The sequence below is a fragment of the Sitophilus oryzae genome, unplaced genomic scaffold (genome assembly GCF_002938485.1).
Source record: "Sitophilus oryzae breed Bouriz unplaced genomic scaffold, Soryzae_2.0 scaffold_1494_pilon_pilon, whole genome shotgun sequence".
Lineage (NCBI taxonomy): Eukaryota > Metazoa > Arthropoda > Insecta > Coleoptera > Curculionidae > Sitophilus > Sitophilus oryzae.
This window is the reverse complement of record NW_022146163.1, coordinates 4,040,397-4,065,108: the sequence shown is the minus strand read 5'-3', so window position 1 is coordinate 4,065,108 and position 24,712 is coordinate 4,040,397. Positions and strand designations below refer to the sequence as shown.

At 31.4% G+C, this 24,712-nt stretch overlaps 3 protein-coding genes across 8 annotated transcripts in view; 1 reads left to right on the top strand and 2 right to left on the bottom strand.

Annotated features, from left to right (window-relative positions):
* Positions 1 to 1,989: 1,989 nt before the first annotated feature.
* LOC115877524 (ras-related protein Rab-14) lies at positions 1,990 to 4,091 on the bottom strand. The gene is made up of 4 exons (XM_030893743.1): positions 3,935 to 4,091; positions 3,706 to 3,815; positions 3,273 to 3,636; positions 1,990 to 3,211 (listed from the first exon to the last, which is right to left on the bottom strand). Exons 2-4 carry the CDS (start codon positions 3,809 to 3,811, stop codon positions 3,034 to 3,036), a joined length of 648 nt encoding a protein of 215 aa, XP_030749603.1. The 5' UTR covers positions 3,812 to 3,815; positions 3,935 to 4,091; the 3' UTR covers positions 1,990 to 3,033.
* A 4,946-nt stretch (positions 4,092 to 9,037) lies between these two features.
* On the bottom strand, positions 9,038 to 12,641 carry LOC115877523 (cyclin-Y). The gene is made up of 2 exons (XM_030893742.1): positions 11,597 to 12,641; positions 9,038 to 9,640 (listed from the first exon to the last, which is right to left on the bottom strand). The coding sequence occupies exons 1-2, from the start codon at positions 12,222 to 12,224 to the stop codon at positions 9,252 to 9,254; spliced, it is 1,017 nt and encodes a 338-aa protein (XP_030749602.1). The 5' UTR covers positions 12,225 to 12,641; the 3' UTR covers positions 9,038 to 9,251.
* Positions 12,642 to 12,997: 356 nt separating this feature from the next.
* The window catches only part of LOC115877522 (polycomb protein Asx), a 33,217-nt gene continuing 21,502 nt past the window's right edge, over positions 12,998 to 24,712 (top strand). For 3 of the 6 annotated variants that reach the window (XM_030893740.1, XM_030893739.1, XM_030893738.1), the window contains exons 1-3: positions 12,998 to 15,563; positions 20,944 to 21,083; positions 23,389 to 23,950. In XM_030893740.1, the coding sequence (XP_030749600.1) occupies positions 13,268 to 15,563; positions 20,944 to 21,083; positions 23,389 to 23,950 (2,998 nt within the window). In that variant the 5' untranslated portion in view covers positions 12,998 to 13,267. Of the gene's footprint in view, positions 15,564 to 20,943; positions 21,084 to 23,388; positions 23,957 to 24,712 lie in introns of all 6 variants that reach the window. The other 3 variants (XM_030893737.1, XM_030893736.1, XM_030893741.1) reach the window with 1 other exon arrangement.

The following is a 24,712-nucleotide window of genomic DNA, read 5'->3' as shown; positions in this document are numbered from 1 at the left end:
ATCGACGGTCTCGTTTGGATTTTGCCACAGAACATTTAAATTGGACTTACGACCAATGGAAACAAGTGCTATGGTCGGATGAAAGCAAATTTAACATGTTCGGCTCCGATGGTATGAAGTGGGTAAGGCGTCCTAATAATAAAAGATACAATCCTAAATATACTACGCCAACTATCAAACATGGGGGTGGCAACGTGCTTGTGTGGGGGTGCTTCTCTGGCCATGGGATGGGACCACTAAGAAGAATAGAAGGTATTATGGATCGGTATCAGTATCTGGACATTTTAAGAAATACAATGTTGTCATTTGCTGAGGAATCTTTAGCTCTTGTTTGGAAGTTTCAGCATGATAACGATCCAAAGCATACTACAAAAATCATTAAAGAATTTGTTGAAGCAGAACATTGTCTGTTATAAAATGGCCAGCTCAGAGCCCGGATTTGAACCCCATAGAAAATATGTGGGAGCAACTAGAACGCGAAGTCAGGCAGAAACAACCGGAAAAATTTACAAATAAAGATCAATTATTTGCTGCTCTGTCACAAGCTTGGTCTGAGATTTCAGAAAATAAAATTAGGTCTTTGATGGAATCGATGCCCCGAAGATGTGTAGAGGTGATAGAGAACAAAGGATTTTCAACTAAATATTAAAAAAATAGTTTTTGTTAATTGTCAGTAACAAAGTTTCTCCACTTATGTCCTCTAGGAAAGTAAATATTATTTATTTTATACAATAAAAACAATTATTTAAGTTTTTTGTGTGCATTATTTAATGTAACTATTAGCAAGCATGCCAATAAAAAATCTAATGAAGGATTATTATACACAATCGCAAGTAAGAAAGAAATCATAAAAGTTTCTCCACTTTTGGCCGGCACTGTACATGTTTTTTAACTGTTTTGAAGAGTAATAAACTTTCATCCGTATCTGTATAAAACTACTGAGTAAACAAATATACATTTACAACAATTTTTACGTAAAAAATGTCTCTTAGTAAAAATCGCTACGAGCAAACGTTCTCGAGATATTTAGAATGAAAATAGTCAATACATATCATTATTGACAAAAAATAAACATGTTGAGTAGATAGTTATTTGACTGAAATGATAAATTTGGGAATAATAACTTTTTATTTTTTTTAAATTAACGATAAATTTTTCTTCAAAAAAAAATGCTAAAACAGTTTCTGTTGAACTTTTAGCACAAAAATATTTCAAATTATATCTGTCTAATAACATCATGTTTAATTTATGTCGATGACAGGTATTGATAATTTAGATTCCAAAAAACTTTTGTGCAACTCATAACTCCATAACATTTTTACGAAGAGATTTTTTTACGTAAAAAACGTCGTAAATGTATATTTTTTAAAAAGTATTTTTATACCAGGTACGGACAAAAAGTTATTAGATATACTTTACAGTTAAAAATATGTAGGTGGCGCCCTCTACAAGTAGGGGTCATATTGATATCAAAATCAAATTTCTCATGTCAAAAAACTCTTTCAGACACCAATTTTGATCCAAATATCGGCGTTAGTTCATAAATTATTTAGAAAAAATCGAAATAAAAATGTCTATACCCTGTATCTCCAAAACTAAGCATTTTAGGACATACATTTATACAAACTTTTTTACTTATTTTTATCTGCAGAATATGCTACCACAGTTTCCCGAATACAACTCGGACCACCTTGTATATTATAAACCGTTGGATCTGGCAACCCTATTTATACTGAAAGAAATATAAGTAAATTTACAAAAAATTATATGGATATACTACTGCATCTTTAATAAACAAACTTTTAAAGTTTCAACATTTTCGCATAGTTTCGCAAAATAATGTAATTGTACAATAATGTTGAAGAGATATTTAATGACTATAATCAGACATTTAGTGCAGTTGAACAAAAAACATGGAATTTTACTAAAACAGCGCTTTCGGATGGAGCGGAGCGTCCGCGCTGTTTTTGTGCTGCTTGTTTTTTCAGATAGCTGTCAGACGAAATCATCTGGACGGAGCATACGCGACCCATGTGAAATTGTACATTTAAACTCATGAAACTCGCGGACGGTCCGCGCGGACGCTCCGATCCATCTGAAAGCGCTGTAAAGGTGTAGTACAGTTTAAATTTCATTTGTAAAACTGCAAAGTCAGGGGCGGATACAGGAATTTATTTTAAGGTTTGGTTTTAACCCAATTTATAGATTTTAGGGGGGGGGGTTTGGTCCCATGGTATCCGCCACTGTGCAAAGCTAAATTGTGAAAATAATAAATAATAAAAGGCCTTCCCCGAGCTAAAAATAAAAGCCTTTTATTATTATTATTTTCACAATTAGCTTTGCATGTTTACAAATGAAATTTAAACCATACACTTTTTGTATTAAAATTCCATGTTTTTTGTTCAATTTCACTAAAAACAATGATAATATAATTGATAAAAACCGCAGCAAAACTTTCAGTGTATATGCTAGTCTTTAATCCGTCTTACCTAGAAGGGGCTAAGACAGAAGACCGCCTAAAGAACTGCTGACAGTTCTCTAATCGGTTTTCCGTTTTAACTGACAGGTAAAACGTCATGTGTAGACAGGGCTTTAAACGATAAAGATAAATAATAAAGGTAAGTGCATATAATTAAAATAAAAAAAATATTTATGTATTTCCTTAAAAAATAGTATATGTATATATATTCCTACAATATTGTTCCTTGATTCCAATACATTATAGTTAATCCATAATGAGAATATTTTAATACATTAACTCTTTACATAAACAGATAAAATTGTGTATATCAATATTTCCAAAAAGAAACTTCTTGATAAAAATTCTCATGTTAAATGTACTTCTCTGATTAGTAATTGAACAAATTTAATAACTTTAAAAGAGATGTACACAATTTTACAAATATAATCTCTATTTTCAACATTTAATGTATATATCAACTGAAAGGAATCAATAAATATGAGTTCATTTATTTTTGTAAATAAAAAAGTTAGCTTAAAGAACAGAATTTGTTTGCAAACTGTTCTAAATAACTAGCAAGCGCAGTTATCTTTGTTGGCTTGCTGGTCGTTGGACAAATTATTACGACCTGGTTGAGATGGTTTGTGTTGTACTCCTGATTCAGCTGCATTCAAATCTAATCGTCCATCTTGAATACTCTGGTAAATTTTCTTTGCTGTTTCTAAAAAGGCTTCTTCGACATTATCACCACTGAAATTATTTAAAAAAAGTTTATTAAAATGGTTATAAATACAAAAAAATAAAAGTTTACGTTTTTGCACTAGCCTCAACAAACAATAAACCATTCTCTTCTGCAAATTTGCTAGCTTCCTCATAGGTAACGTCTCGCTGACCTTCAAGGTCACATTTGTTTCCAATAAGAAAAATTACTGTGCTAGGATTGGTTAAGTTTCTGGTGTCAGTCAGCCAACTACTCAGATGATTATAGGTGGATCTTCTGGTTATATCATAAACCATAAGAGCCCCAGCGGCGCCTCTATAATACGATCTAGTTACCGCTCTAAACCGTTCCTGACCGGCAGTATCCCAGATCTGTAATTTGATTTTTTGTCCTGAAACTTCGATAATTCTTGTACCAAACTCTACACCGATAGTGTGTGGACAATCTGCCATAACTACAATAAAGTATAAACAATGGTATTATTTAAATAATGTGGTATTTTGGTTGCATATGCATAACTTACACTTTTTCTCAGTAAATTGATGAAGTAAGCAGGATTTGCCCACTCCCATATCACCGATAATGATATATTTAAAGATGTAAGAGTAATTGTAGGGTCCCGTAGACATATTTCTGAAACGCAAAACAAGAATATGATTTCGTTTTTGATTACTGAAGCAAACAAATCAAGGTAGTGACACATTCAGATCCACAACACACATTGACTGATATTCTGCATTGATACGACTTACGTGTTTTAATAATAACTTGTTAGATCCTCGAAAATTTCATTAATTAAGGAGTTTTTCCGTTTTCTTAATTTTTAAACCAATAATTATAGGTGGGTGATCATCACAATAAAAAATCACAAACAGGAACGTCAAAATGTCAAAATACAGCCGATAATTTGTCATAAATTGACAATGATTATCTAGGGAAGTTACTAGATTTTCTAGGTATTATCAGTGTCACCACCAGCAAAAAATAATTGTCCCCATAAATTTGAATTTCAAACAATTGAAATTCTAGATTTGCGCACAGCGCACAAATCTTTTTGTAAGTAGTTTTTTATTATCTCAATTTTAATTTTTCACAAATAATATTTTACACACTTATTACCACAAAACACATATCTTATTACATAGTCTTATTTAATACGTAGACAACGTAGAACGCCCTACTAAAGAAAAAAGAACGCCTTTATATCAAACACAAAGGACTCAATTCTGAATTGAACTTTGAAATTGATATTTTTTACATTGGTAATTTCTTACTAAGAAAATAAATGCGGAATAAATTATTGGTCAAAATTAAGTTTGGAAGAAAAATCTGTTAGGCAATAATAGAGTCGTATCTACCGTATCTACAGAGATAATTTAGATTTATAAAAATAATTTTATTTGTAACAGTGAAAATTCATAAGTTTGTACTGTGTTGAACGCCCTGTAATATCTAACAACACAAATTACTTTATACACAGTGTAAATGAATAAGAGCTAAAAAATACATGAGGCGAATGCTTGTTAAGAAATAAAGGGGGGTGTTTTCATATAGAATTTTTATATGTTGTTATCACTAAAATTATTTATGTTGTGTGCCTTATACCTATACCCAAATATAACGCGCACTTTTTTGAAACATCCTAAACCAGGTGCGTCTGAAAAGTGGCTCACCCCTACCGGGTGCGTCTCAAAAATAGCTCACCCCTATAACTTTTTTATTTTTTTAGTTAAAAAAACGAGATTTGGTATGTTATTATATGACATAAATTAAGATTGATTGACGTATTCAATTGTTTTCGGTCACTTCCTGTTTCGCCGGAAATGACTACAACTTTTGATTTATAAATGGCACCCTCGTATTTTTTTCCTTTATTCGATAGAAAATAACACTCTGAATACATTGACATATATCATATGCCAACTTATGACATTTACGCATATGGTTTATTTGAAATTATAACTTGCGGTTCGTTAAGAAAATTTGACTCAAAATATCAAGAGTGTGGTATCAAATTATTCGTAAAAAAATGCTTTTTCCAAATATGCTAGTGAGCCACCCTCGTTGCATTTGAAAAAATGAGATATGATTAAAAATACGATTTGAGCATTTTCTACCTGGCCAGGACAAGACATTAAAAGCATTAGATGATCAAATCTATTTTTCCAAGGCTCTTTGATTATGGATTATGTTTTTAACATAGCCACGGTACTCTAGATTGAAATTTAAAATACGATTTTTTATTAAACGAGAATGTCAAAAGTTGACATATGATGTGTCATTCTATTCAAAATGTCATTTTCTATCGAATAAAGCCTTTGAATAAGAAGACTAAGGAAGGAGCATATCAAAAATCTTAGGTCCACCACGATGGGCCTCAAATATGGCCGACTTAAATTCCGGTTTATCAGTGCCGTTCTAATTTTATTTAAAAAATGTAAAACTATGATGTAGGGTAGACGTGGGGTAGACTCAATAATTTGTTGTTTTATTTTACGTTGTGAATAAATGTTGGTAGTTATTAAAATTGTTATAAAAATATATAATTCTAATAAAAATAGATAAGTTATAATAAGTATTTATTAACACAAACATCCGATTCGCTACTGAAGCAGGTAAGTCAAATTAACGTAATAATTATAGGTGGGTGATCATCACAATAAAAAATCAGGTATGAATGACATCTGATCTTTGACAAGTAGTAAATTTGTGTAGTAAATAAAAGCTAAAATGTAAGAAAAATATATAATTTAGTTAATTTAAGTGAATTTCATAAATGATCGGTTTACTACACGTATGTATACTATATAGTCACTTACTAGCGAAAAGTTGTTCCATTATTTCACTCGATTTTCACCGAGATCTACCGCACGCTACACAACCCACTATTTTACAGCCTTTTTCGGTAAATCGCAATAGTGTCACTGTTAATTTAAGTTCTGCCACAATTTCCATCTAGATTTACTACCTTTACACAACTATCAGTAGTAGAATAAATAATAAATAACATAAAATAAGCTCCGTAAAGACTGACAAATCCACAAAATTTCAAATCAAATTCAAATGTGTCAAATGAATCGTCAAACAGAACTGTCAAGGATCCCCACCCTAGAGTCCTTTTTCCGCCCACCATGCATGAATACTTGGATAACATTATGCTCCTTCCTTAGTCTTCTTATTCAAAGAATAAAGCAAAAAAAATACCGAGGGTGCCATTTAAAAATCAAAAGTTGTAGTCATTTCCGGTGAAGCAGGAAGTGACCGAAAACAATTAAATACGTCAATCAATCCAAATTTATGTCATATATTAACATACCAAATCTCTGTACATATTTTGAAATATGAAACTTTTGTATTTAGTTTTTCTCCAACTCTCAAAGTGAATTAAATAAAAAAGGTTGAATAAATCACATTAAATCTGAAATTTTCAAAGCTTATTTATTTCTATATTTTGTGATTCCACAAAGTCTGTATTCAATTGATCAGTTTAACAATTTTAAATAATACAAAAATAAAATATTCTGAAAATCTACCCTCATGCTATAATGTTTATAGGGATATATAAAACGAGAAAAAAAAATGTTAGTTACCACAATAAGAAAATTGGCTCATTTCGGAAGTCACTTTAGCGTACTAATACTAATCAATACATTTTTTTGTCATCGACATCGTTTTTATCAACATGACTTACAAAAAAGTAGTATAAAGCTAGTGTAAAACATTCTCCTTAATCAACTAAAGCAGTGTAAATGTTTTATATACATTAAATATATAATATATAGAATGAGATTTAAAAATAAATTTTAATAAAATTAGAAAAATTACTTTGGTAAATCCTACATAGTCAAAGTCTTTTGTTTTAAAACCATAGACTTTTAGTACTACCTAGACCCGCACTCTGATCGCAAGAATGAAGATGTTTTAAAAAAGCAGTTATCTATTTAGAAAATCGATTTAAATGTCGGAAAAAAATCTGAAATTCAGGGTGAGTCAACGATAGAGTAAAGTCCATTATCTCATTTGTTTCGAGGTTTACAGAAAAATGTTAAATATAAAAATTATAGAAAAGGTTAAGATACACATTTTAAAATTATTATAGAGTATACAGGGTACTTCAAAAAAATGTGGCGGATATAACATATGTTTTTTTTTAAATGCAACACTCTATTTTTTAAGTTATTTTTAGATTCTGCGTAAAATTCCATATTTTTTTTACATATAATATTATATACCTAAAATTAATAGTTTTTGTAATATTTAAATTTGTTTAAACAAATGTTAAATTGCAGTGTGTTAAAGAATTGTCAGTGGTACCATTGTTTCTGAAGTTGGAACACCAAAATTTGGTATGAGAGTTTTATAGAGATGAAAAAAAAAAAGATATATGTAAAGATATTTTAGTTAAATGCTACAGAGTGTTCAAAATATATTTATGAATTTCAACTACTTAATATTAAAAAATCTCAAATTTTTCAAATGTTACACCCTATATATTTTCATTTTTTCTGATAGATTTTGCAAAGCTCTTCAACTTTTATTAAGTATGTCATATACCTATTTTTAATAGTTTGCGATTTATTCCAATTATTTCTATTTTTACCCATATATTTAATACAATTACGCTATAACATCATAGTTGCCATGACAAAAAATAATAATTATCAAAATTTCATATGTCTGTTAAGCAAGTGAAGAACAAAACGTGAATTTTAGTTTAATTTGTTGTAATAAGTAGTATAAATGGTAGAGATAATAATTATAGATTTTTCTGAAAATTAATTAGCCAATTTGACTGATATACACGAACAAGCCAACATAGACATATTTTTTGGTTTAGTACTATATATTATATAGTTCTTTGCTAAGTACTATAAAAATAGATGTAGATTATCTAGAAAACATTGTCATATTATATTATTTTCAGTGTGTAATGGGACGGTTTCGCGGCAGTAGTAATATTGTGTATATTGAAAAACTATATCAATAGTCGTCAACAATTAGGTAATCTAGTTAATATTATCCTAATCTGTGGCTATTCGCCTCGACGGAAAATCTACAATTGTTATCTTTCATAATATAGAAATACACCAAGAAATTCACCACCACGATTTTAGTTTATTTGAGTAAAGTTAATTAATGTTAACTAATAATATCAATTGTGTAACTAATTATTAAACTATTTGTTAAAGGTAAGTAAAAAATATGTTTGTTTTGGCATGGCACCTAAGATGTTATAGCGTAATTGTATTAAAAATTAGTGTAAAAATTGAAAAAATTGGAATAAATCGCATACTATTAAAAATAGGTATATGACATACTTAATAAAAGTTGAAGAGCTTTGCAAAATCTAGCAGAAAAAATGAAAATATATAGGGTCTACCATTAAAAAATTTGAGATTTATTAATTTTAAGTAGTTGGAATTCATAAATATATTTTGAACACCCTGTAGCATTTAACTAAAATATCTTTAGATATATCTTTTTTTTTCATCTCTATAAAACTCTCATACCAAATTTTGTTATTCCAAGTTCAGAAACAATGGTACCACTGACAATTTTTCACCACACTGCAATTTAACATTTGTTTAAACAAATTTAAATACTACAAAAACTATTAATTTTAGGTATATAACATTATACATAAAAAGTTATTATATTTTAAGCAGAATCTAAAAATAAAATAAAAAATAGGGTGTTGCATTTAAAAAAACATATTTTATATCCGCCACACTTTTTTGAAGCACCTCGTACACTCTATAATAATTTTAAAATGTGTATCTTAACCTTCCTTATAACTTTTATAATTAACATTTTTTTTAAACCTCGAAACAAATGAGATAATGGACTTTACTCTATCGTTGACTCACCCTGTATATGAAGGGTCCAGGGAAAAACATGATAAGCGCCAATTTCTTAATTTTCGGGTTTTACAATATTATAACTTACTGTCTAACTGCACCCTACAAAATGTATAAACTCTCCAGGGCATTAAATTAGGAATATTAAGTGTGAGAGTAAAGAACTGAAGACTTGTATTCTTTGTGCGTCTAGTTAGTCTAAATTCTAGGTTTAAGACAAGATCGCTACGCTCCTACGGGACGCGATGCCGCCATTCGTTATATTGTCCAAACTAGACCACTTTTTTAAGCCGTTTTTGATCGCCTCCGCCGTGTACTTGTCCTCCATCACGCGGGACATGGCCTCCAGTTTCTCGGCCCTGTCCTTGCTCAGCGGCTCGCTGGGGAATGTCAGATCGTTGGCCTCGGCCAGCGTGCGCAGGTCGAAGTAGTACTTGGCGTAGACGCTGGAAGGAACGTTGATGTTGAACTGGAGCAGCTCGAGGAACTGTCGTTCCAGTTCGTTCATGTCCTCGACGGAGATGTCTTTTAGGATCTGGCAATAGTCGACGTTCCACACGGCTTGGTCGTCCCACACCTTCGAAGCTAAAAGGATTGCACCTGAAAAAAGAAACCGGATTAAAATATATACGGGGTGTCCCAATATTCCGTGAATATACTGGGTGCGTCTCAAAAGTGGCTCGCCTATACAGGGTTGTTCACCACATACGACACGGATTATCGCAGCTAAACGATTAGATTTTTACAAATTGTAAGTTTTGGGATCGTTGACGGACTATTAAAGCTACAATTTAAAAATATTTTGACACGATACAGAGTGTCCTAAATAAATAAAAAATATCAAAGTATTTTTTTAAATGGAACACCCTGTATATTATTACATTTTTAGTTTTTACGATTAAAATAAAGGTAAATTTGATTAAGGTTTACCGGATTTTAATCTTACCGTTTTTGAAATATTTAGGTTTTTGTCAAAATACAGTAATAATTTTAATGCTTCATTTCTCTAGTAGTATTTAAGTTTTTAAAACCAAATATTGTACTGAAGTGTTGCAATAGTAAAAATTATACTACCTTATACAGTGTCTAAAAAATAATTTTAAATAATTACTAGTTTTAAACGGCAATAACTTGTTTAATTTAAATGGAACACCCTGTATATTTTATGAGAATCAGATGCACAATTTAATTGTCTATCAAATTGTATTAAACCACTTTTTACGTATCTCTTCAAGTTTTCCTAGAAATTATATTATCCATTCTATTTCAAATTCTACATATTCCAAATTATATTATCTTCAAAAAATGTTTATTATTACAAAACAAACAATTATTACAAAAAAAAAAACCCTTTTAATCTGATTTATGCCCCAGAAGAATGGCAGTAAAGTAAAAAAAAAATTATAAAAACTCCACTATAATACCGTATGATCGAAAAAAAAACGGCGTCCAATTGGCTTGGAAGTGACGATCGATGACATTCCCCATATAATTTTACATAATGTAAAAAGTAAAATGACAACGATCTTCATTTCATAGCTATCGCTGACGCTGTTTTTTTTCGATCATATTGTATTATTTGGCCATTCATATCCAAAAAGGCATCTTAACTTTGCTTCTCTTGACAAGGTTTCCTATTTTGAGTTAATACAGTTTTGAATGAGATATTATGATGTGATATATAGGGTGTTTCAAATTCTATCACTGTAGGAACCTCGGAAACGGTAAGAGATACAGGGTGACTTAAATTGGGTTAAAGTAGCCAAATAATTCGATTAGTAATTGGACTTGAATCTTTGTTACATCCGGAAATATGACGGAAAAACTGAAATTTCCGTTTTTTGTTTTTATTTTTTTATGAGTTTATTTTGACAGTTAGAAAAAATCTACAAATACATTCGGAAAAAAAGAATTTGTACAAAAAAAACATCAACTTAATCTGTAAGATTTAAGATAACGCAAGTGCTCAGTAAAAAAAAATATTTTTAATGTACTTGTCTATTGTGTGTGATGGATATTCGTTAACACTAATAACATATTTCAAAGATAATGCCATTTTGAAGATTATTTCTCAGAATCTTGGAAAACTGTCTATAGAATATAACTAAAATTGCTATAAAAAGTTATGATATACCTACAATATTTAAAAAAATATAATTTAAACTTTTGACCCAAACATGTCTTTGTCAATTTAATGCTGATAAAAAACTATAAAAATACAAATTTGTAAGTGTAATATGCTGTTATCTATTAATTCTTACATGAAACAATTATAATACTCTTTGCTTATACCCTCATTTAAAGACTTATATTATATAATGACTCATTTCCGAAATTTGAAAGTATTAAATATTTATTCATTATTAAATAAGAAAAAATTATCCTACATCACCATAAATTGGAAGCAATGTCAATACACGGGAACATTTTATTTTAATATGAATAAAAGTAATTCAGTAAATAATAAATAAAAAGAAATTAAATTAAATGAATGAAGAATTATAAGATTTAATAGAAATTATAAACAATGAATTTAGATAAAGACTTAATACAAACCTAAAACTATCCTTTTCCAATTTGAAGGCTGGATATCTAGTTCTGCATATGTTAAAAGTCTTTCTAGATACACTAAAGTTATAATGGCACATTCTGCAGTCAACTGGGCTGCATTGAATAAAGTTCTTACAAACTTATAAATTTGCCTATGCTCCGGATTATACTTATCGTAATCATCACTTACACCATCTCTTGTAAGTGGATGTAATTTTTCATCAAAAATATCTATTTCTCTCTGAGAATCACGATTTTTTATATGGTAATATATAGCTAATGCAACACATTTAACTGTGTTTTTTAAATTTGGTTGAGAAACAGTACTATCATCTAAATATATTGTAGAACAGGAACTACTTTTTTTAAGAGGTCTCAGATCTGCAATTTGATGTTGACTTCTCCTCCTTATCATACCATTTTCAATGGCTGTTTTTGATTTTTCAATAAATATAGTTTTTGTCATAGGGTCCTGAGATGGATCAGCTTCTCCATCATCTCCTCCCCTTTCACTAATATGTTGCAAGTTTGAAGCACTAACCTCACCTTCGTGTAAAGTTTCTTCGATAGGAATGATCACTCTACGGTTACTTTGTGGGCTTGAATATGAGCAACAGCTAGTTTTATTACCCATTGTGCTATTTGAACTTAGTAAGTAACTTCAACAGATCCAGATCCTGAATTTGTAATTAAAGAAAGTAGTTGATTTTTTACGCATTTTTATATTGCAGTAGAAATTAATCCAATATTAGGCCATAAAAGATTATATGGGTAAAAATATCATTATCTTATCTCATGTTCCTTCACAATAAAAAAGATATTAAAGATTAAACGAGAAAACACCGCACACCCACTTATATTTTGATTTAATTTGAGCATGTAAATACCATGAATTGGTATATGTTTCCATCATAAATTGAAGTATCTTTTCATATATTTCTTTCTACTCAGATTTTAGATCTGAAATGTACTAATTTCTATATTTTAATGCAAAAAATAACAACTTTTTAACACCGACCCATGACAAAAGTATCAAACTGTCAACTGTCAAATTAATTTGTGATTGTCAAATATGACAACTGTCAAATTGTATTGGGGTTTTTTACGAAACCGTCAACGGGCCGTCAACTATTGGCGGCACTGAAAAAGCTAGAAAATAGAAACAATAAATTAATAAATGAAAGAAAAGGCAGAGTAAAAGTAGTGTTATATTGTAAATTTATTTAAATTATAATCAAACTTTATTACGAATTTGCTGAATATTAAACAAAAAAAATATATATTTGATTTAAAACTCTGTAAAAGAGTCAATGGTACCAATGTTAAAAATTAAATATATCCTTGACAGGAGTGCTATTCAATCTACACATTGAGAATCTACAAAATATTTCCTGTTTATATCAGGCTCGGTTATGAAATGGCGGATGGCGTATTATTGTTAATAAAACTAGTGAAAAAAAATATTGTGAATAGTGCTGAGAATTATTGATAAAGTATCCGATGCATCGAAGTTTTTAAAGACAATGGATAATTCTTACGTTTTCCACGGATATTAAAACAACAAAAATGGGGTGAATGTATTTATATACCTATCTAAAATCTTTGTGTAATAAAGTTGTACAAAACATTTTGGTGGAAACTGTAGAGAGGGATTAATGTACCTCGAACCGTTACGTGATGGAAATAGACGTTACTCCTGATGATAATTTAGAGAATACTTCTACTCTATTATGTCAAGTTGAGGAAGAAAAGTATCAAAACCATTCTGCTGGACTTGTAAATCACACATCAAATGTGAACAATATATGTCCTGTAGGTAACAAAGATCTAATTTCTAACATAAGCAATAAGAAAATAGTAAAGCATGCATTACGACAACAAGCTAGACGTAGAAAAAAAAGTACAACCTTAACTTCAGGTATTTTGTCAAATACAGTCCCACGAATAATAGTAAAACCTTTGCCTCCAGAAGGGACTGAAGAAACTACCATAGTGCCTCCAGTATCCAATAAAACACCTACTATGAAGGAAGTCTTAGCATCCATTCCAGGTTTTAACATAAAGCCTCGAAAACGAACAAATAAAAAGTTGTCTACAGCAGCCCAGTTGGAACAAACAAAGGAAGGTTGTATAGATTTAGAAACACCTGACTCAATATTAGTTAACACTAATTTAAGGCTGCTTTTAAACAAAGGTACGTTTGCTTCCTTGCCACTTTTATATCAGAATAAACTAGTTCAGTTATTACCCTTAGTGGATAGACAGTTAATTACTAATTCCTCAGATCCAAATTGTATAGAAATTAGTTCAGGGTTAAATAATGAATTTTTTGCTCGAGCATGTTTAGAGTGGCAGGATCGATTGGCAGAAGGAGAATTTACACCCGAAAATCAGCAAAAACTGAAACTGGACGCTGACAAAGAAAGAAGTAAACTAGATCCTTGGAAATTGAAACATTTCGAACCAATATGGGGTGACAGAACGGCAGCAGATGCTGCCAATAACGTTGCCACAACTAGTACAAGCAATTTATGTTTAAATTCTAGACCTCCTATTAAAACCACAATAAAACTTAGGCCTTCTACGACTTCAGCAACTAGCAAAAGTAAGAGTTCCCCTCCTCCCCCTGTTAAAAGAATTAGAACTGTCGGTGCTATGACTAGGTCATGTACGATTTTAAAAGAGGAAGAAAAATTTAAACCCTGCGAGACTAAAACATCAATTCCCGATTTACTCCCAATAAAACAAATAAAAAACAAAGTACAAACGGAGGAAGTTCACCATAAGGCTGAGGAAGTGTATATTCCGGAAATATCGAAAGACGATGCCGATGAAACAAAAGAATCTTTTATTAATGATGCTCATAATGTAGACATACATGACAATTGTATAGTTAACATAAGTGATACTATTTTAGAAACTAATGAAGAGACAATCATATTATGTAGAGATGACATTGTTAATGATTCAGAAAAGCGTCAAAGATCTCCGAGTTCAGATAGGGATGAAAGTTCTACAAAAAGAAGTAAGTCCATGAGTCCACTAGCTTTATCCCCTGAACCTATGGATACTTTAGATGCGTCAGAACTTAGGGATCCTCTTGATATTACATCCGAAGTAGCAAGTGATGACGATAAGATCAGTGAACACACTTCAGAAAGTGCCGAACATCTTGAAGATATTTACGAAAAAGATAGAATGATTGATGAAACTAGCAGTAGTTCTTGTAGCGTTACTGTACATAATCTAGATGAAATGTCTAGTACAGAAGCCATCGAAACAGTTGATTCTTTACAATTGCGTATGAATTATGTAGAGGATCTGAATCCTGTAGATGATACATCATCCTCTACTTCTGCAACAAGCAGTAATACAGATGTCAAATCAGAAAGGGAATCAGAGGTAACACAAGATCAGGATGAAACAATGACATCAGTTCCTGATATTACAGAGATATTGCCTGTTGAAGAACCAGAAACTACAGTACATAATCCTAACTCTCAAGAATCTAGTGCATCATCAAGCATGGAGGAATCTAAACCTACATATACAGATTCCTTAGATGCAGAGGAATGCTCTACCGAAACTAATATAGAAGCTACTGAAAGTACTTCGGAATCTACGGTGAAGATGGAACAACAGTTGCAAGAAACATTTCATATGTTACCAAATACCTTAATCTTACAGCAGGACTCCATGGTTCTGGAGAAGCCAGATGAGTTTCCGATAGAACACACAACTGATGATTTGACAGAAAAATTGGAAGGCAGTGTAGAAGAAGCTGACTTGGTTATTAGTTTTGATAGTGCCAAAATTATTCATGATGATGATGCTAACGAAGATAGATTTATAGATGCGGAAAATTATGTGTTGGAATCTGGTCAGATATCAGTCACGGCCAGTGAAAAATTGGAGAAGAAAGATGAAGTTGATATTCAAGCTACTTTATTTGGGGAAGGCGGAGTAGCTACTGGTAAGTTATAGTATTTTTTTGGTATTTAGAGTAGGTATTCTAAATTAGTACCTAGAATGGCTAGAAAAAGCTCCATGTCAGGTTTTCTATATGATATTTTTTCTCCCATTGTTCTTATAAAATATACGGTCGATAACAGCACACACATTAAAAAAAATCACAGATAATCAAATATATTTCAACCATAGAGATTTCAACACATTAAATGTAATTATACTCAGTCCCACAAGTCAGGCAGGGTTGCCAGATACTCAATAAAAAGGTGGGACAGTGTTGCTAATGCAATATTACTACTGTCGACCGAAAAAAAAAACTGTTTATAATATACAGAGAGGTCAGAATTGTAATCGGGAAACTTCGGCCGCAAATTCTGCAGATAAAAATGAGTAAAAATGTTTGTATAAATGTATATCCTAAAATGCTTCGTTTCGGAGATACAGGGTGTAAAAGTTTCATTTTTATTTCGATTTTTTCCAAATCATTTCTGTGTTAACGTCAATATTCGGATGAAAATTGGCGTCTGGGAGTTTTTTGACATTAGAAATTTAGGATTTAGATGTCAATATGACTCCCACGTGTAGAGGGCGCCACCTACATATTTTTAACCTGGTTTGAAGAGTAATAACTTTTCTTCCGTACCTGTACAAAACTACCGAGTAAAAAAATATACGTTTACGACGTTTTTTACATAAAAAAGGTCTCCTGGTAAAAATTGATACGAGTAAAGCCGGGAGCCCATTAGGCCACACGTCACGTGACGCTACGCTATCCCACGTGGGCCCACGTGTTGCGACGCGAGAAAGAGTGTACACAAGAGATCTGGGACAGACGACACACGTGTGATAGCGTGGGATGGCGTGGGGTACCGTGTTGCCTAGTGTGTACGCAATACATTTAATTAAATGGAAAAACATATGCACAGATCTTCATGACGTGGGGTGGCATGGCATGGCGTGGCGTGTTGGCTAATGGGGTCCCGGCATAATGGTTCTCGAGATATTTGGAATCGAAATTATCAATACCTGTCATCATTGACATAAATTAAACATATTGACTAAATAGTTATTAGACTGAAATAATAAATTTGAAATATTTTTATACCAAAAGTTCAACAGAAATAATTTTATCATATTTTTTTCGGAGAAAAAATTATGATTAATTTATAAAATAAAAAGTTCCCAAATTTATCAGTCAAATAACTATCTACTTAACATGCTTATTTTTGTCAATAATGACATGTATTGTTTATTTCTATTCTAAATATCTTGAGAACGGTTGCTTATAACGATTTTTACAAAGATACATACATATTTTTACGTAAAAAATGAAGGAAATGTATATTTTTTACTCAGTAGTTTTATATACAGGTACGGACGAAAAGTTATTACTCTTCAAAACAGTTAAAAGACATGTAGGTGACGCCCCCTACAAGTAGGAGTCATATTGACAATGAAATCAAATTTCTCATGTTAAAAAACACCCAGACACGTATTTTTATCCATATATCGACTATAGTTCAAAATTATTTGGGAAAAAACCGAAATAAAAATGAAACTTCTACACCCTGTATCTCCGGAACTAAGCATTTTAGGACATACCTACATTTACGCGAACTTTTTTATTTATTTTTATCTGCAGAATATGCTGCCGAAGTTTCCCGAATACGGTTCGGACCACCCTGTATATTAACAGTACGTTTTTCACAGTTAGAATGAAATTTTAACCATAAATACAATTTTGTAGTAAAATCCCATGTTTTTTGTTTCTACTTAACTCAACACAATATTAATTGATAAAAAATAAAAATTGATAAAACCGCAGGTAAAACAAAACTTCCAGTTAGTTTTCAATCCGTTTTGCCTGACAGGTAAAACGTTCTGTGTAGATGGAGCTTAGATATACATGGTGAGTCATAAATAAATGCAAATATTTCTAGGGGTAGTATATTTCGACCCCAGAAACACGATTATTGTTGTTTTTGGCTAAAAAAAAATGAAAACTTGGAATTTTTTGATTTTTTTTAATGTTTAAGTCAAAAACAGAATATCTTCATAATATGGCAACGTAGATAGTAGATTAAAGTTACAAGAAAGGAAACCCAAAAAAGATTCAGTGGTTCTCAAAATTTAAGCGAAAAATCATTTTTTTTTCAATTTTCAAAGTAAAATATCTGGGTTATTTTGTTAGTAATAATATATAATTACTTTATACTATTAATAGTAAAATATCAAATTTATTTTAAAAACGGTAAAGAGAAAATATGTTTCTTTTATCGAGATCTACCAGCCCTGAAAATATTTGCACTTATTTAAGACTCGCCCTGTATTTATTATTTTGTTTTCTTTGGTCCAAACTCCTTACTTTAATCTTTTACATACTGAGTTATTTATCCGTTTAAGCTGCCATACAGGGTGGTTCGAACTGTACTCCAGAAACTTCGACAGCAAGATAAAAATAAGTAAAAAAGTTGGTAAAAAAGTTCGTATAAATATATGCCATAAAATGATTTGTTTCGGAGATACAGGGTGTAGAAGTTTCATTTTATTTCGATTTTTTCCAAATAATTTCTGAAGTAACGTCAATATTTAGATGAAAATTGGTGTCTGGGAGTTTTTTGACATGAGAAATTTGATTTTAATGTCAATATGACTCCTATTTGTAGGGCGCGCCACCTACATGTGTTTTAACTGTTTTAAAGAGTAATAACTTTTCGTCCGTACCTGTACAAAACTACTGAGTGAAAAAATATACATTTCCATGACTTTTTACGTAAAAAATGTATCTTGTTAAAAATCGCTACGAACAACCGTTCTCAAGATATTTAGAATGGAAATTGCCAATACGTGTCATTATTGACAAAAAATAAACACGTTGGGTAGAGATCTTAGACAAGGAAAGAGAGGGGACAGCTAACACGCATATTCTCCAGTGAAAAATTTTTGAGGCCAAAATTTGATCGGCGGCCATACTTTGGTGACAAGATTTCGAAGTGACACCAAGCGAATTTTTATGTTTTTTGGGAATACTGTTTTGTTTTAAATTTATAAACTGTGTTGTTTAGTATGGTGAAATGTTCAGCGTATGGCTGCAAAGGCCAAAGCGAGAAAAAAGTGGCTGGAATTACATTTCACAGGTAAAAATCGACACACAACTTTTGTTATGTGGTCATAAAATGTACATTTTTGTCATTATAGCAGTAAAAATATTTAAAATGCTTTTAATATGTCTTGTACCACATCCTAACAAAACTATTTTTAATAATTCCAAGTAGTATTTTCAATATCCTGTATTATAATTAATGTTTGAAACTATAAATAATGCTACTCAGCATGGATTGCTCCAGTGGCGTAGGAAATTATAATTAGAGAAATATAATTTCTGCAATCGCTGTCATTTTATTACATATTTTACTTGTAAAAAAATGTATAAAGTATTGTTATCAAATATTAAGATAATTGTAAACTATAAAAAAAATTAAAAATTCTAGTGATAAAAAATCTATATGTATAGTTGTTATATAAAACTTAAATTTACCTGCCAAGATTTGCTGGGGGTGGAAAAACTTGTGGTGGACTACTTGTTACTATATTTTTTTAAATATTCTTTCAAAAAATTTGCTAATTTAGGTGTATAATAACAGTTTCAGTAAGTAATTAATAAAAATTTAAAAATAAATAAAATAACACAAAGCTTCTAGAATTGTTTATTTTTTTTGTGGAAAATTAGAATATTCTTATGATTGAAGGTAACAAATATTAAAAATTACATTATTCATTGAATCGGTACGCAAGTGTGAAGGGGATTGGCTAGATTCATTATTATACCGTTTGATCGAAAAAAAAACGACATCCAGTTGGCTTGTAAATGACGATCGACGACATTCCCCATATAATTTTACATATAAAATGACAGCGATCTTCAGTTCATAGCCATCGCTTACGCCGTCTTTTTTCGATGTCGTTTTGTATAGTTTTTATGTCATTTTATATGTAGAATTATATGGGGAATGTCATTGATCGTAATTTACAAGCCAACTGGCCGTCGTTTTTTTCGATCATACGGTATAATAATGAATCTAGCCAATCCCCTTCACACGTGCTTACGCTTATCTTGCTTATTCAATGAATAATGTAATTTTTAATATTAATTTGTGAAATTGTCATTTCCAAACAAACAAGACGCCGTTTTTTTCGATCATACGGTAATATGTATATACACATTTAAAACATATATATTTACATTATTTTTTATTTAATTATGCATTATACACACGTTACACTGTGACTGTTAAATAAATTTTGCATTACCGACTTAGATATTCTAATATTATAAAGGTGAGACTATAAAATACAAAATTGTATATGCATTACTCAAAAATGAACGATTAGTTTACGTTTTAATAAATATTTTGTATCGTCTAGGTACAAGCTAATTTCTGATGCTACGCCATTGGAGAATTTCGCGTGGTGACAAGTGGCCTTACTTTCAGCTGCCGAGTTACCTGTCCCCTCTCTTTCCTTGTCTAAGGTAGAGATAGTTATTTGACTGAAATAATAAATTTGAGAAATTTTTATTTTTTTATATTATTCATAAATCTTTCTGCGAAAAAATGACGATAAAACAGTTTCTGTTGAATTTTTGACACAAAAACATTTCAAATTTATGATTTCAGTTTAATAACTATTTAGTCAACATGTTTAATTTATGTCAGTGATGACAGGTATTGATAATTTCGATTCCAAATATCTGGAGAATCAGCGTACTGGTACTCGTAGCGATTTTTACCAAGAGACCTTTTTTAGGTAAAAAAGTCGTAAATGTATATTTTTTTACTCAGTAGTTTTATACAGGCACCGACGAAAAGTTATTATTCTTCAAACCAGTCAAAAAATATGTAGGTGGTGCTCTCTACAAGTAGGAGTCATATTGACATCAAAATCAAATTTCTCTTGTCAAAAAACTCCCAGACAAAAATTTTCTTCCAAATATTGACGTTACTTCATAAATTATTTGGAAAAAATCGAAACTTCTACACACTGTATCTATACGAAACTAAGTATTTTAGGACATACATTTATACGAACTTTTTTATTTATTTTTATCTGCAGGATGTACTGCCGAAGTTTCCGGAATATAGTTCCAACCACCCTGTATATCGGGCGTAATATTTTTTTTGTGTAATTTTCTATTTAGTTAACATTACAACCATTGTATAGCCCTATCACTAACCCATAAATTTGCCAAGCGACTTAAATGCTGTATTGACTTAGTCACAACATATCCGATTTCAAAAATATTACTTACAATATACACTTAGACCGTTACCGTTGTGCATTTTATTATGTTTTGGTTCTCTAAACGATCGCAAATACTTTTTCAGTGAGCGAAGAATGTTGTTGGGGCTTAGTCGACTCGAGCACGGAGAAGTTACTTCAGGTGCCGGCCCTGCACAATTTGGAAGCGCCGGTCAGCGTGTCCGCTACTATTCCTAATAATATCAGTGCAGCCGATAATGTGCAGGTAACTGTAGTTGAATACTTTTTACCAGGGTTAGAAAAAATCATGATTTTTTTGTTTTAAATCAGATTTTTTTGATTTGGATTTTCAAATGACTAGGACTTATTTCCAATTAAAGTCCTGTCCTAAATGGCTAAATCTATACCCCGATACTGATAACATTAACAATTCTACGGGGCGTGTGATTTTTCCACATCGGTCACCAATATATTCCGCAAAAAAAGTATTTCGCTTCAGATCAAAAGGATTTTTTTTCAAACGTCTCAAAAGTATTAATTTTTGTCATTTTAACGCCTAGGCATAAAAGTAACGCACAGTTACGCCTAAGCACAAGTGAGTGTACAAATTGTTGCTCGATTACTGTTTATATTATTTGCAATGTTTGAAACTGATTAAAAAATTATTTGTAATGTTTAAAAAAATAGTATGTTCTATTCGGTGTAAAAATGTCCTTTTTGTGTCTCCCTGTAATGTCGGAATAGATTTCCGATGGTCCTTCAAAGGTACAGCATCGTCAAAAAAAGCATAATTTTTACTCCTAATAAAACAATACAGTATTGTTCGGAAATAGTCTTAAGTCGAGAATGAAATTAGTTTGTATTATCTAATGTCAAAGTGTAAAGTACTTACTGCAGATCAAAATGTCGGTAGGAATTTGGAAACATACAACCTATTCAAAAAAAAATATTAAACAACATATGTTCTGACAACGATTATAGATTCTCGGGAATGAAGATATATTCTCTATATTAGAAGAACCTAGTTCTGCACTAGGCTTTGCGAATGATATGTACTCGAACAGCGAATTTTTGCCACTTATACATAAATTTTAAAATAACTCCCTGTGTCTAGCGGTCTAATGGATTCACAGGAAATTAGTTCAAAAATCGGTCCAACAATTAAATTGATGAATAGATATTTTTATATAGTTTTATAACATTTACAATTATTCTTTTGATTTATTATCTGTTATATCTGTTATAGAAATATTTTTTATAGTTTTCTAGGACACATTTTTGTAACTTTTAGGTACAGTTATTTTTAATAAAGTTTCAATATTTTTTTTTGATTTAAATGACATGATTAAAATTAAAAAAATCACTTGATTTAAATCACGATTTAAATCACGATTTAAATCATGCCGACCATGCTTTTTACTCTTATCAGTTAGCAGTCGCAGTCGAATAATTTATAAAGAAATGAATAAAATTGATTAAATTCTACAGGGTGAGTTAGATTTATATAAATTAGATCGGTATTTGTGATTGAGAAATGTAAATATCTACCTATTTTTTATTGTTAATATAATATTCTTATATACAGGGTCGCTGATATGTATGGAAACGGTCGATTATCGGGTAAAATATATTTAAACTAATTTTTGTAGCTTTAATCTAAATAAAATATCTGTTACAGTCATTTGCTCTATAAAGTAAAATGAAGAGCTGCTCGGTATCTTAAATTATACAACAAATATAAACATTTTTGCCAAAATCTAATTTAGTCGGGTCTTTGAATAAGAAGACTAAAGAAGGAGCATAATGCTATCCATGTATTCATATTTGGTGGGCGGAAAAAGCACTCTAGAGTGGGGATCCTTGACAGTTCTGTTTGACGATTCATTTGACACATTTGAATTTGATTTGAAATTTTATGGATTTGTCAGTCTTTAAGGAGCTTTTTTATGTTATTTTCTCGGCAAAAATCGAGTGAAATAATGGAACAACTTTTCGCTAGTAAGTGACTATATAATATACATACGTGTAGTAAACCGATCATTTATGAAGTTCACTTAAATTAACTAATTATATATTTTTTCTTGCATTTTTGCTTTTATTTACTACTTGTCAAAGATTAGATTTTTTTAGAATTTAGAATTAGAATTTAGAAACGTCAATTTGATTTACCAGATTTACCTGCTTCAGTAGCGTAGCGGATGTTTGTGTTAATAAATAATTATTATAACTTATCTATTTTTATTAGAATTATATATTTTTGTAACAATTTTAATAACTACCAACATTTATTCACGACGTCAAATAAAAGAACATATTATTGAGTCTACCCCACGTCTACCCTACATCATAGTTTTACATTTTTTAAATAAAATTAAACGGCACTGATAAACCGGAATTTAAGTCGGCCATATTTGAGGCCCATCGCGGTGGACCTAAGATTTTTTATATGCTCCTTCCTTAGTCTTCTTATTCAAAGAGTCAGGTTTATAGACTTTAGTGTCAATGTTGATATGATTGATGACGTGCCTCGAAAAATGTTTTGCGATTATTTATATCGGTGTGCTTTCCAGGTTATACCGATGCAGGAAGAATTGGAGGTTAGGTTAGAAGAGGGAACCTTCCCCGTTCCGAACGACTGGCCTTACGACGTGAAAATGGACTCTGAAATGGTGGCGGCCGCTCTGGGGTCCGCCCACGCTGCCCACAACAAAACCGCCGAAAAAGAACCGGCGTCCTATCCAGAATACGTCCAAGGCAACCAGGTCAAACTGGAACTAGAAGTCACCCTCACGCCGGAAATAGCCAGTCCCGACACGCTGATCACCAGCACGGTTACCACGAACAATAACGAGGCCAACTTGACGGTTAGCTCGACCACGGCCAAAACTGTCACCACTGTTATACCGCCCACCACGATCGTGTGTCTGCCGTCCGTGGTGACGTCGGCGCCCGTCAGGAATTCCTTGTTGCACGACAACGCCCCGTGCGCTCCCCCCATCGTGCCTCCTCGTGTTCCGGGTTTGGTGCAGAGTTCCAGCGCCTTGCCGTACCTAGCCTTAAGTACCATCCAGCCGATCAGAGCGGTTCCTGCGCATATCAAGAGTAAACCAAAGAATAACAATATAGATAGAGGTAAAGGTAATGGTAGAACGCTTTTTTATTATTATTTCTCTTAGAATAGTCGCCCATACGCGGAAGAGATTTGAAAGAATGTGAAAGATTTGTTCCGCCGCAATCTATATCTCTCATTAATATCTGTAGGTTAGTGGACTACCCATAGTCTTAAAATAAAATATAGAGTACACTATTTACATCTAAACGCGGTCAAACAATAGTCAATAATCCTTGTGCTACTAAATTATAAGTCGGATACTATTAAAAAAGGATAAGTTCTTTACAATATGATAACACCGATTAGACGCGAGGTCGCCTAATCATTCATTTATTGTCTTGTAGTACACATCGCACGTGTGCAGTAAAGCTTTGTTGCCGCTATGTCCCCGGCTGTATTAACGCATTTTCTTAGTTTGTAGTTCTTAAGTGTTTATTTTATTTACTGTTTTTATTCAAGAACTATAAAATATGGTTCGCCAGTGCCAAATTTGTAAGAAATTTGACTACTACTATAATCCATTTAAGTCCCGAAACGACTTTCGACCGGTAGGCAACTCTCAATTTACCAATTGGGAGTCAGTGGCGTTGTAGAAAGGCGCTTATTTAGATAATATTTTAGTAAAATGTAAAATCTGATTTGTTTCTATTACATAATCATTTATATACAGGTTTTTGTAACAAAATCATAATTATAACCCTGTTATTATACATAATAGATAAATTATATTAGGCATCGGTTAAAAAATTAATACTGGTTTTATTAAAAATATATTCCGGTTT